The 14,683-nt window shown below is 40.6% G+C and overlaps 1 protein-coding gene across 1 annotated transcript in view; it reads left to right on the top strand.

The window, feature by feature from the left end:
- The window catches only part of GFM2 (G elongation factor mitochondrial 2), a 147,448-nt gene that overhangs the window by 75,909 nt on the left and 56,856 nt on the right, over window positions 1-14,683 (top strand). The window contains 3 exon segments of the mRNA XM_030193279.1: window positions 7,310-7,450; window positions 7,553-7,652; window positions 9,247-9,436. Coding sequence (XP_030049139.1) covers window positions 7,310-7,450; window positions 7,553-7,652; window positions 9,247-9,436 — 431 coding nt within the window.

Here is a 14,683-nt window from a genome sequence, read left to right on the forward strand (position 1 = left end):
GTAACAAAAATCAACTATTGTAATTCCACCTATGCTGGAATGAAATGTGGCCTTCTTAAAAAACTACAAACTGTTCAAAACACAGCTGTCTGTCTAATTTGTAAATCGGGCACTTTGCTAACGCTACCCCACTCCTTCATAATGTACACTGGTTACATATAAAGAGTAGAATTTCATTCAAGCTATATGCATTGGTCCATCAAATTTTATTTGGTATGTCACCGTCCTATATGAATGAACTCATTGATTGACATAAAGCTCAACGCAGAAAACACACAATGCCTTGTACTATCATCGCAGTATAATAAATTCAAATATACCAACATAAATACACCAAACCATACTCTTCCTGTTGTGGACACCCTGAAACTCCTAGGCGTAACAATTGCCCGAAATCTTAACCTAGATAGCCATGTGAAAAATGTTATAAAAAAGATGTTCTATGCAATGTGGAGGCTTAGAAGAGTGAAACCTTTCTTCCCAAAGGACATATTCCGCAAACTAGTGCAATCATTGGTATTGAGTCATTTGGACTATTGTAATTCCTTATACGTGGGATGCGAGGCTCAAACCATTAGGAAACTCCAGACTGCCCAGAACACCGCAGCCAGACTGATATTCGGTAAGGCGAAATATGAAAGTGCAAGACCCTTCAGAAAAAAATTGCATTGGCTCCCACTAAAAGATCGAATTGCTTTCAAAATTTGTACCTTGGTTCATAAAATCATTTATGGAGATGCCCCATCTTATATGTCAGACCTAATAGACTTACCAGTGAGAAACAACAAAAGTTCACCACATACTGACTTAAACCTCCATTATCCCAACTGCAGAGGACTTAAATACAAACCTATACATGCATCTAGCTTCTCATACATCTGCACGCAAATATGGAATGAAATACCGATCACCATAAAAACAACACACGATTTGACAACTTTCCGGAAATTACTGAAGACTAACTTGTTCAAAAAAACATGTAAAAAGGACCCCCATAACGAACTGACTCCTAAATAAATAAATAAACTATACCAGAAACAACTATTACAGAACTCTCCTAATTTGCTTATTTTATTTGCTTCCTCATTACTGAACATTATATCTTGTCCTGATCTCATTTATGTTATGTTTTATCTATTAATAAGCAGAAATTCTTATTCCGTTAATATGATTGCCATGTTATTCTTATGCACCTTATCTGTAACAATATTCTGAAATTCTTATTCCATCTATATGATTGTCATTGTAATATAATAATAATAATTATTATTATTATTATTTATTGCATTTGTACCCCACATTTTCCCACCTATTTGCAGGCTCAATGTGGCTTACAGAGTGTTGTTATGACATAGTCATGACAGGATCTTAGATACAATCGGTAGTAAGCAGAAGATGTATGAGGGATTAGAGAAGGAGGTGTTAGATAGGGTGGTGTAAGAGGTGTATTTTGATAATTAGGTGGGTTGGGTGGTGATTTGTGTCATTAAGGGTTCTTTTTGTAGGCTTTGTTGAAGAGATTTGTATTCAAAGATTTGCGAAAGTTGATTAGATTGTCCATGGTTTTCAGGGCTGTGGGTAGTGCGTTCCATAGCTGTGTACTTCTGAATGAGAAGGTAGTGGCGTAAGCCTGCTTATATTTAAGTCCTTTACAGCTGGGGAAGTTCAGATTGAGGAATTTGCGGGCTGATCGTTTGGCGTTTCTAGGTGGTAGGTCCACTAGGTTTAACATGTAAAGTGGGGCATCTGCGTGAATGATTTTGTGTACGGTCGTGCAGATCTTGAACTCAATGTGTTCCTTGAGTGGGAGCCAGTGAAGTTTCTCTCTTAAGGGTTTCGCACCTTCGTATTTGGTTTTTCCAAATATGAGTCTGGCTGCGGTATTCTGAGCTGTTTGGAGTTTTTTAATAGTCTGTTCTTTGCAGCCAGCGTACAAAGTGTTACAGTAGTCCAGATGACTTATTATTATTGACTGTACCAGGGTACGGAAAATGTTTCTCGGGAAGAAAGGTTTTACTCTTTTGAGTTTCCACATCGAGTAGAACATCTTTTTTGTCATGTTCTTCACGTGGGTATCGAGTGTGAGGTTTCGATCAATGGTGACTCCGAGAATCTTTAGATTTTCTGAAATGGGAAGAGTGCAGTATGGTGTGGTTATGATAGAGTAGTTGTTTGTGTTGTATTGGGAAGTGAGTACTAGGCATTGAGTTTTAGCTGGAATGAATCTACCCAGGAGTGCATGATTCGGAGGCTTTGGTTGATCTCGTTGGTGATTTCGTTTAGATCATGTTTGAACGGGATGTAGATCGTGTCATCGTCTGCATATATGTATGGGTTAAGGTTTTGATTAGCTAAGAGTTTGGCTAGTGGTATCATCATTAGGTTGAAAAGAGTTGGTGAGAGGGGGGATCCTTGAGGAACTCCGCATTCCGGTATCCATGGAGGTGATCTTTCAGCGTTCGTTGTTACTTGGTAAGATCTGGTGATGAGGAATCCCTCGAACCATTTGAGAACTGGGCCTCCGACTCCGAAGTATTCTAGTATATGAAGTAATATTCCATGATCAACCATGTCGAAGGCGCTAGACATGTCAAATTGTAGTAGGAGTATGTTCTTACCAGTTGCAATTGTTTTTTTGAATGAGTTCATTGCAGACACTAGTACAGTTTCGGTACTATGATTTGATCGAAATCCTGATTGGGACTCATGTAGAATTGAGTGTTTAGTTAGGTATTCAGTAAGTTGTTTCGTCACTATGCCCTCCATCAGTTTGGTTGTGAGCGGAATGGATGCAACTGGGCGATAATTGGTTAGGTCCATTGTGTTTTTCTTAGCATCTTTTGGCAACGGAGTGAGTAGGATGTTTCCTTTATCCGTGGGGAATAGACCATTTTGGAGTCTGTGGTTTACCTGGTTCATGAGGTCTTTTTTGAATTGTTTGGGGGCGGCTCTTATTAGGCTAGTAGGGCAAATGTCTAATTTGCATTGAGACGTGGCGTATTTTTTAAGCCATTGTGAGAGTTCATCTACTGAGATCTTTTCGAAGTTGGTCCATGATCGATGTGCTGGGTATTCCCCAGGTTTCGTATCTAGGCATTCAAGGAAGCTTGTGTATTCAATGGTTTTGGTGGGTATCATGCGTCGGAGCTTTATAATTTTTTTGTTGAAATATTTCGCTAAGTTGGTTGCGGATGGGGTGTCTGTGTTGTTAAAGGTAACCGGTGTAGTGATTAGGAGTTTATTTACGAGTGAGAAGAGTTTGTGTGTATCCTTGTAGTTTGGTCCAATTATGGTTTTGTAGTATGTTCTTTTAGTTTGTCTGATGTTGCATTTGTATTTTCTTTGTAACTGTTTCCAGTCTTTGAGAGTATGTTCATCTTTTTTCTTGCTCCATGCTCTTTCTAGTCTTCTGACCTGTGTTTTTAGTTCTTTCAATTCTTCGTTAAACCATGGTATTGAGTTTTTCCTATTTGAGGTTCTAGTTTGGAGCAGTGCTATATTGTCTAGTACTGCTTTGCATCTGTTGTCCCATTCTTGTAGAAATTGGGGTGAGTCTGTAGGTGTTGTCCATTCGTCGGTGTAGAGTTGTTGCCAGAATATTAGTGGGTCTATTTTGCCTCTTGTAGTATAGGTTCTTTTTTCTTGTTTTTGTTGTGGCTCTTTTGTTTTCCAGGAAAGGGAAGTGCTTGCTTTGTAGTGATCAGACCATGGTGTGGCTGTCCATTTTGTGTCTGTGATAGTGAGGATAGGTTCTGATGAAAATTTGTGAGTTATAATGTCTAATGTATGTCCTTTCTTGTGGGTAGGTTGTATGTTTGGCCAGTGGAGCTCCCATAATTGCAGGAATTCTTTGCATTTGTGTACATTACTTATGTTAGTATCTTCAAGGTGAAGGTTGATGTCTCCTGCTATGAGAAGGTTCTGGGTGGACACGCAAGTATTTGATATGAAATCCATAAAGTGTGTTTGAGAATCTTGCCAATTGCCAGGGGGTCTGTAGAATATGATTAGGTTTAGTTGATCGCGTAGGTTGGGGTGACTTATTCTAACTGAGGCTATTTCAAGTTGGGGAAGGATGGATTCTGCTGTTGTTGTAACTGTAAATTGGGATTTATAGATTATTGCTATGCCTCCTCCTCTTTTTCCTTCTCTTGTCCAATGGGTAATTTTGTATCCTGGAGGACATAACTCTAAGATTATTGGATCTTTGGAGTCATGGATCCAGGTTTCGCTAATGAGTAGGAAGTCAAGATGATCTGCCATGATCCAGTCAGTTATTGTTGTGGTTTTATTGACTTCTGATCTGATAGAATTAGAAACATTTATTAGAAGACTTCAATTACGTTTGTTTTTTTCTTGTTTTAAATGGATTTGGAGTAGTCTGAATGTTTGGTGATGTGTGATCATTCTATAGAAATGATAAGTAGTAGTAGTACATGGGTTCCCCCAGACCTCTTGATCTAGTTTATTTACAAACATTCAAAACTGCAGTCTTGAGGGAAGTTGATAAGTTGGAAGTGGCATCTCATAGTTACAGACAGAATTTGACTAAAGATGAGAGAGGGACTCTGAAGCGACTAAGTGGGGCTGATTTTCTTGTTATCCAAAGAGCCGATACTCTCATATCACCCCTCTCCTCAAGTCGCTTCACTGGCTCCCGATCCGCTACCGTATACAGTTCAAGCTTTTCCTATTGACCTTCAAGTGCACTCAATCTGCAGCCCCCCATTACCTCTCTACCCTCTTCTCCCCATATGTTCCCACCCGTAACCTCCGCTCTCAGGACAAATCACTCCTTTCTGTACCCTTCTCCACCACCGCTAACTCCAGACTCCGCCCCTTCTGCCTCGCATCATCTTATGCCTGGAACAGACTTCCTGAGCCCATACGCCATGCGCCCTCGCTGCCCATTTTCAAGTCCTTACTCAAGGCCCATCTCTTCTCCCTTGCTTTTGGTGCCTAACCACCTTCCCATTCCTGATACCTACACTGACTACATAGTTTTTACCTTTAGATTGTAAGCTCTCTTGAGCAGGGACTGTCCTTCCCCATGTTTAAACTTGTACAGCGCTGCATAACCCTGGCAGCGCTATAGAAATGCTAAGTAGTAGTAGTAGTATTTGCAGCTATCCAATGTGGAAAACTGTTTGGAACTGCCTCGAGATTCCTCAGAACATGTATTCCAAAGGATTATTTCTTTGGTTCAGGAGGGCAGAAACATGGGATATATCACTGAGGCAGAATTTAGATTTTTGACATACAATTGTTTTTTGGGGTTTTTTTTTTTTAAGTGCCTGTGCTTTATCTCCTCCCCAAAATTCATAAAGATTTGGTTAGTACTCCTGGCTGCCCAGTTGTTTCAGCGTGGGATTCTTTATTAGAGAGAGTTTGTCAGTATGTGGATCATTTTTTACAGACATGTTTAAAGATTGTTAGTTCATATATTAAACACCACACATTCTGTACAAATCCTTCACTCATTGGTGAGTACTGATCTTTCCTCCAGTTTGGTAGTAATGCTGGATATACGTGTCTTCTTATATACTAATATTCCGCAAAGTGAAGCCCTCCAAGTGTTGCGGGTTGGTTTGGAACAGGATTATCCAACCTCGGTTCGCGAGGGCCGCAATTCTTGTGTTCTAGTGGCCTCTTCGGGGGCAGGAAAAAAACCAATTATTTCCTGTCCGCTGTCGCTGCTTCCTCAAAATGGCTACCAAGACTTCAAACGGTTAATAAACTTGCAGAATTTGCAAATTTTGTACACCGAATTTTACAGAATTTACAAATTCTGTGCACCAAATTTAGATTTTTTTTTCTTTTAGCAGCACAGAATTCCGGCAGGAATAGTATTCTGATCCGCTCATTTGTGATGACTTGGTTAGTTTACTGTAATTCCCTGCTTTATGGATCTCGTAAACAAGATATTTATCTCTTGCAAATCATCCAACACTTTGCAGTGAAGCTTATAACGGGCTCAAAAACATTTTGACCATGTTACATCACTCCTGAAAGAAGAACTTTGGTTACCCATTGCTTGTAGGATTGCTTTTAAATTGTTTCTCTGGTTCATAAAGCCTTTTACTCCACCGTCCCTCTATATCTATCTCACTTACTTATACCCTACCTGCTAGGATTCTCTGCTCCTCACAGGCCAATAACCTCACAATCCCCTCTGCACCATTTGACATAAGTTTTCCACTCCCGTATTTTTATTGTGGTAGGCCCTACTTTGTGGAATGCTCTCTCCCTCTGTTTTACAGCTTGAGGTTTAAATCTGGCTTTAAAACATTTTCAGGGTACATATTATTCATAGCCTATTGCCTTTGCATTCAGTGGTGGATACCTCAGTTCCTGCAGCTACTGTTTTAATTTTGTCTCTTCCTTCCTTGCTGAATTTATTGTGTATTCTCACATTTCCTTCATTTGAATATTGTAAACCACCTAGAATTGATATTTGATGGGTGGTATATCGAATATTATTAAAACTTGAAAATGTGTTTATATCTAAACTCATGTAATGAATGGAAAGGTGAGAATAAAACAGTTTTATTTGAGGACAATATATTTAGCATATCCTTGAAAAAGTTCTGAAGTATAGCCATATAGACATCTGTGGACTATACACGTGGCCTTAAAATGGATTCTGGCACATAAAGGTAGCCAATGTAATCTAATTAAAAGAGGAGACACCTTATCATATTTCTGCATGCCAAAAATTAATCTGGTGGTTGTATTTTGCAAAGGTTGGAAGCGATCTGTAAATGATTGAGTAGATTAGATGTAATTCCTATATATAAAGAGTTAAAATAATCCATGAGGTAAATATGGCAGGATCAGCAACTGAACCAGAAGTTTAAAAGGATTATCCAGAAAGCAAGTTTTAATGAAGCTGGCATAGTCTGAAAATTATAACCTGAAATAATTTCCTAATCTATGGTCCATAAAATGGTAACTCCTGAGTTACAGAGATATATGTATATCATGTTCTGTATTAAAAGAAAGAATTGTTTATAATTAGGGCTTCTCCAGTGAATTAGGGATTCTTTGAGTGTACAAAAAAATGTATACTTTTTCTGGTGGAATCAAATATGTATATTTGTCACTTACATAGTAACATAGTAAATGACGGCAGATAACTTATTTCTTACTTCCATTTATACTGTTGTACAATACCTCTGGTTAGTTTCTTCAAAAAGGCAGTTATTACTAAATCAAAATAAAATAACATATGGTAGACCTACTGTTCTGCAGAGATTTGTAACCAAATCCTTTCAGGCTGTTCCAGTGATATTCTCCCTTTATGTAACAGACAATGGTATGGAAATGACTTGTGTGCATTGGCATTTAAAGTCATCCATGACAAGCAGCGTGGACCACTGGTGTTTCTTCGAATCTACTCGGGTACAATGAAGCCTCAGTCAGCTGTGCATAATATTAACAGGAACTGCACGTAAGTAAGCGATGGACTGGAGCAGCTCCTGGAGTACAGTGCTTGGGGAATCTATACATTTCAGAAAATAAAAGGCATAAACCATTTTCATTTTTATTATAGTGAGAGAATAAGCCGTCTGCTATTGCCTTTTGCTGACCAGAACATTGAAATACCTTCGCTAACAGAGGGCAATATTGTACTTTCTGTTGGGCTAAAACAGGTAATAGTAATTCTTAATTTTTAATTTCTATTTAGTTTATTTACAAATTTTTACTCCTGGGGGAATTCTGTGCAACTACACAAAGTAGAATTTGCGCAGAATTCCCCACGCCTGCAGAACATGCAGAATTTTGCACTTTTTGTGCATAATTTTGTGACATGCCGGTATTGGGTTTCTCTCCCCCCACCTTACCTGCAGAGATTGCACTGTAGGAGGAGGATGAACCGCTACACGTCGGGTCACTTCCTTCTTCTCTGCGGGGCTGTAGGGAGGCCCGCGCAGTTCACACAAATAGTCTGGTATAAGCTGGAAGAGGAAGTGACCTGATGTACAGCAGTTCAGTTTCTCCTCCTCCTCCTGCTGCACTGATCCCTGTAGTGGAGGGGAAGATAGCAGCTGATATCTATTAAATGTGCTATGGGGACGGTTGGGGCACAGCAAGGTGAATATGGTGGGGGGGATCAGAGCAGAGGGAATGTGTCAGTTGGGGGGGGGACAGAGCAGGGTTGAATGTGCCATAGGAAGGATGGAAAAGGGGGGCAGAGGAGGGTGAATGTGCCATCATTGCTATGGCAAGGGTGTGGGGACGAGTAGAGTAAGGTTGAGAGTGTGCCATGGGGAGGGGAGGGGGCAGAGCAATAGAGTAAAGTGACAGTGTGCCCTGGAATGAGGGGGGAGGCAGTGAAAGCTGAGAATTTACTATGGGGATTAGGGGGTGGGGGCAGAGAAAGCAGAGTGTACCATGGGGATGGGAGAGGCATTAGAGAAAGCTGCGATAGTGCTGTGGGGGTGGAGGCAGAACAAACAAAATTAAGGTTTTTGCTGTAGGTTAGAGGGATAGAGAACTGTAGTTAGTGAGATGCAACTGGGAAGGCACTACAAATAAACAATGCAGAATTTTGTAGAATTTTCAAAAATTGTGCACAAAATTCCCCTAGGAGTAAAAGTTGATAAACTACCTTTAGATAAAAGCAACAAAGTGATATACAATAAAAGTACTTTAATAACAAATATGAAACCCACTTCAAAAAAGATGATAAAGTTAAAAATAAAAATCAAATAGAAATACAAAACCCATTGCACACAGTTAATGAACCTAGTCTTAATAAGAAACACAAACATGCTCATCTTGGCTCCAAAAAACATACAGTCATTATAATTTGGAATTGATTTGTCTTTGCAACTTCCCAAGGGCAAGTAGAATTCTAAAGTACATTATTCTGTGGGTCTCCTGGGGTTTTATTTTCCCATAGCTTGAGTTTAGAACACACCATCTCAATGCGTAAAAAGGAAACAAAACACACTTTAATCTACACTCTTGTTAAAGTGTAATCTTTATCAGAGCATCTGGTATTTTTAGGTATTTAGAGCACTAATAGAAATACAGTTGTTACTTATTACAGCTGATAGAATACATACCTGAGCATGGGAAATCAGCTAGTTCCTTGAAAGATATAATTTTGAGTGCAGTTACATGGAGTTGGATGATGTGCCCTGCTTGCTCAAAGTTTCTGCTGAATAAGCAGGCTAGGCTAAAAAAAAAGACAGCAGTCTGCAAATGAAACTAAAATAGTTGTTTGGATTACTTTTGCAGACAGCTACTGGAGACACCATTGTTTTATCCAAAGCATCTGCAGAGGCTGCAGCTCGTCGTGCTGGACAAGCTGCTAAGAGGAAGCATGGTGACGATAAAGGATCAGAGAGCCTCATACTGGCTGGCATAGATATTCCAGAACCTGTCTTCTTCTGCACAATAGAGCCCCCTTCATTGGCCAGACAGCCAGGTACAATGTGATGTCTATGACAGGACTGTCTACAAGGCTTTATGTAATGTTGGTTTATGTTAGGGGATTAAAAGCTTTTGAGTATTTTGTGGAGACACTGTTGGTGCTTGTACATATTGAGGTGTATTTTCAAAGCACTTAGACTTACAAAATTACATAGTAACCTATGGAACTTTATAAGTGTAAGTGCATTGAAAATGAGCCTCGTCATATGCATTGTTAATTTGTCCTGATAGCACCTAAGTTCTGGAGATATTGTGCTTGCCAGGCTACTACTGTGTATACTGCCTTTTGACATTTCATACAACACTGATCAGCAGTTGCGTGATGAGTCTACTATATACCTGTTTTTGGTATACCTAGGCCATTTTTCAGGAGGATTACCAAGTGAAGGTTATCCTACATGAGTGCCATGGTTAGGGCATGGAGAGGAAGTGGTTAGGGCTGGCCCACAGTATCAGTGTACATTCCTCATTTCATAAAAAGAGCACATATTGATATAAAACATTTTAGGCATTGGCATTTACACTTGGAGAGGCAGGTATAAAGGCTGAGGTCACCCCCCCCCCCCCCCCAAAAAAAAAAAAAATGACAAAACACCTTACCCCACCTCTGCAGTATGAACAATCTCCCACCCCTTGATCACATTCCTGGTCTTACCAGGGTCTCTGGTGTCTAGTGGAAGCAGAAAAACTAATCTAGGGGTTATTGACATGCATCTCTTCTATCCTTCTACCTTTATCTTCCTCAAATCTACCCCACCTCTAAGCCTGCTGCATACCCATCTTTCTTCCCATATCCTTTGTTACCAGCCCAAATTTTAAATTTATCACTTTTTGCAGTAAAAGTTGGCAGAATAACCATAAGTACATAAGTAATGCCACACTGGGAAAAGACCAAGGGTCCATCGAGCCCAGCATCCTGTCCACGACAGCGGCCAATCCAGGCCAAGGGCACCTGGCAAGCTTCCCAAACGTACAAACATTCCACAAATGTTATTCCTGGAATCTTGGATCTTTCCAAGTCCGTTTAGTAGCGGTTTATGGACTTGTCCTTTAGGAAACCGTCCAACCCCTTTTTAAACTCTGCTAAGCTAACCGCCTTCACCACTTTCTCTGGCAACGAATTCCAGAGTTTAATTACACGTTGGGTGAAGAAAAATTTTCTCCGATTTGTTTTAAATTTACTACACTGTAGTTTCATCGCATGCCCCCTAGTCCTAGTATTTTTGGAAAGCGTGAACAGAAGCTTCACATCCACCTGTTCCACTCCACTCATTATTTTACTATACCTCTATAATGTCTCCCCTCAGCCGTCTCTTCTCCAAGCTGTATAGCCCTAGCCTCCTTAGTCTTTCTTCATAGGGAAGTCGTCCCATCCCCGCTATCATTTTAGTCGCCCTTCGCTGCACCTTTTCCAATTCTACTATATCTTTCTTGAGATGCGGCGACCAGAATTGAACACAATACTCAAGGTGCAGTCGCACATGGAGCGATACAACGGCATTATAACATCCTCACACCTGTTTTCCATACCTTCCTAATAATACCCAACATTCTATTCGCTTTCTTAGCCGCAGCAGCACACTGAGCAGAAGGTTTCAGTGTGTTATCGACGACAACACCCAGATCCCTTTCTTGGTCCGTAACTCCTAATGTGGAACCTTGCATGACGTAGCTATAATTCGGGTTCTTTTTTCCCACATGCATCACCTTGCACTTGCTCACATTAAACATCATCTGCCATGTAGCCGCCCAGTCTCCCAGTCTCGTAAGGTCCAGATGAGCAATATCAGATGTAGGGTTTTATTGAAATTCAAATGCGTTTTCTCTAAGGATAAGCAGGATGTGATATTCTGACTGATGAGTGATGTCATCTGATGGAGCCCAGCACAGGAATCACTCCTCAATGATCATTCCAGAAACATTAAGAGCATCTCGCTGTGAGGGACTGGATCAGTCTTGTTCTTTCCATGAGTAGGTGGACGCATTTTTTGCTTTCTCCCCAAACAGCTTACGTCTTCAGCATGTTTTATCACAATTGTAGTGTTTCTCTCCTCCTGTATGTTTGAGCAGAGCCAGTATCCTCTCTTCCCCCTTTTTTTCCCATTAGTTAGGTTTTTTGGCATTTCTCTTTGTTTTTGCTCAGCTCACTAGGCCCTCTTAGATCTTGAGCATTCAGTTGGTGTCTCTTTCACCATCGAACCATTTGATTTAATCATTGCTACTTTTCCTACCATGTCCAAGAAAACTCCCAGAGGTTTTAAAAAGTGCACCCATTGCAGTGGGACCATGTCTTTTACAGACACCCATAATTGGTGCCTGCGGTATCTGGGGCTGACCATAATCCCTCTTCTTGTAAACTCTTCACAAATGCCAATAAGAGGCATTAGAGATATTGAAGAGCAGCATAAAACAGATTTTTGGTGCTGAGAAATTCACTAACTTCAGCATTGAAGACATCGGTTTCTATAGCACTGGAGCTGCATTGAACACTAGGGATACATCGGCATCAAGAGGGCCTCCACCTTCCTTGATGTTGTGTCAGTAGTGGCTGTTGGGATTAGGCATCCTCTGATTCCCTTTCAAGGGCAAAGATGGATTTGTTGTCATCCTCATCGATGCCGAGGGATTCTGATGCCAAGCACTGGGCGAACACAAAGAAGAATTGGCATTGATCCTCCTCGAAGCACACCCTTGAAGTGCCCCTTATTTAAGGCTTGCTCACTCTCCCAGGAACCAGACAGGGCATGACATTCTCCCGGTAGCTAATACTACCCCAATGACTTTGAAGGACATGATCCCTCTGGCTGAGCCCTAGCCTTTATCAATGGCAGTCCTCATGAGGTGTATCAGGGCCGTTCTCCAGGAGGAGGTGAGTCAACAATTTGTCCAGCAAGAGGCCTGGCATTGAGGGCATTGGTGCCAGCTTTTCAGGACCTTCAGTTTCAATTTGATAATACCGCAAATGTAGCAAAGAAAATCTAAGTAGTTTATGAAAGCAAAATTACGTGTGGAAGAGGAGCACATTGGCACTCAGGGCCTCGGAGCCAGTCTGTACCAAAATGGTGTCTATCTCCAGTCCCTCGGAGACCTGATGTCCTCGCTGCTTCAATACCCCCACCCCAAGACAGGAAGAGACACAGATGTCTCCTGAAGACTACTTTGAGTCTGATTCCAACTGCTCTTGAGTGTCTGAGGAGGCACCAGAAGACCTTTCGGAGGAGGGGTACCTTGGTCTTCCCTTAGACCCCTTCCCTCCACATGAAAAGAGAAAGTCGCCCTCAGAGTAGCTTTCCTTTTTTAACTTTGTGTGGGAGATGGCTAGGTCTGAGGATGAGCCCAGGGCCAAGATGTTGGACATTCTCCATTTTGATGCTCCACCGAAAAAAGTTGTGAAGTGCCTGTGCACAATACTTTTAAGCTTGTGCAGATCAAGCAGTCAGAGACTGATTCCCTCCCCCCACCCTTCAACAGAAAGTCAATAGGAAGGTCAACTCTGTAAGTCCAAGACTCACCCCCTCGGTGTCCCAGGGGAGGGAAACTCAAACTTTGGAGTCTTTTGGGAAAAAGCTTTTATCAGAATGCTATTCCTGCTTCCTGCATAGCATCCTACCAGCTGTTAATGAGCATGCACTAGTGGAGCATAGTGCACAGTCTGGCAGAGTTCACAGACACTCTCCCTTGGGACAAAGCTGAGGAAACTTCATCAGTAGCCAAAGAGCAGGAGTGTGGGAAGTACATGGTGTGGGCAACCTTTGATTTTGATATTGCGCCCAGGGCCTCCACCCTATGGATTGTACTACACATACTTGTCTGGCTGCATGCTTCAAACCTGGAACATGCGGTTCATGAGAAGTTGGCGAATGTTCCATGCCGAGGAGACAATCTTTTTGGCTTACAAGATAAAGGAGGTTTCCAACCTCATCAAGAAGTGGTCTGAGACCATCAGGTTGTTATCCCAGCTGTTCCCACTCAGCTTCCACATCCTAGAGGTATTTTGGCAAAGGGCAGCAGAGAACCTTCTACTATCAATATAGGCTTATTAATCACAATTTCCCTACATTGAGGTTCAATTCGATGTACAATAAAATTAGAAAAGACATTCAAGATAACATTCATGACATAAGTAACCAAGGGGAAATATTTTAATAACATCGTTCAAAAAAGTAAGTCTTTAACATTCTATGAATTTAAGGTAATGTCTCTCAATCCTAATGCACTGTGGAAGAGAGTTCCCTAATGGGACAATCACAACCAAAAAAGTATTAAATAGTTTTTTGAAATATCATGTTATGAAAACATTCAGAACGCAGAATCAATTGATCAATCACGAGGAATGTCCAAATAAAGAAGTAGAAACTGTGTTTATATGAAGACAAGAAGTAAGGCCATAAAGAACTTGGTACAGTATGTATAATGATTTAAAAGAAATATGCTGTCGTACTGATAACCAATGTAGCTTCATCATATACTTTGAGACACCAGTGTATCTATTTATCTTGAAGATTAATCGCAGTATTCTGAATAAGCTGTAATTTGTAATGATATTTGGAGTATAGCCCCAGATACAATACATTGCAGTAATCAAGATGAGAAAGTATCATCATCTGAACAATAAGTGCAAATATCTCCTTTGTAAAGAATGGTCTAATCAGTTTCAACTGCCTTAATTTAAACATTGTCTTTCTTCAGAAATGGTTAACCTGTGGACTGTAAGATAAGGAAGAGTCTAAATCACTCCGAGTACCCGAGATTCAGTTTCTGTTGATAAAATTCTATCGTCTGGCAGTTTTGTAGAAGAGGTCATGTCTGATTTATTGAACCATTAAAGTTTGGTCTTATTAGGATTCAATTTTAAACTATTAGACAAAGCCCATTCTTGGGATCATCCTTATCCCAGAATTAATGTTTTCAGACAAATCAGAAATAATCAAGGGTACAGACAGTAAAAATATAATATGTCTGTGTAGGATAGCAACAACTCTCCTGGATTCAGTTTAAGAATCCCTAAAGTAGACATAAAGAAATTAAACAATAATGGTGAAAGTGGTGAGCCCTGAGGGACTCCACACTCTGGTGACCAAAATCCTGATAACTCCCCTTTCTGACAAACACAGTAACTATTGATTCTTCAAAAAATCTGTAACCAGTTAAGAACTGGTCCGGAGATACCAATATTTGCTAATCTATCAAGCAGTATTGTATGATCAATGGCGTCAAACACTGCTGAGATATCAAACTGTAG

The sequence above is a fragment of the Microcaecilia unicolor genome, chromosome 2 (assembly GCF_901765095.1).
Source record: "Microcaecilia unicolor chromosome 2, aMicUni1.1, whole genome shotgun sequence".
Taxonomy (NCBI): Eukaryota; Metazoa; Chordata; class Amphibia; order Gymnophiona; family Siphonopidae; genus Microcaecilia; species Microcaecilia unicolor.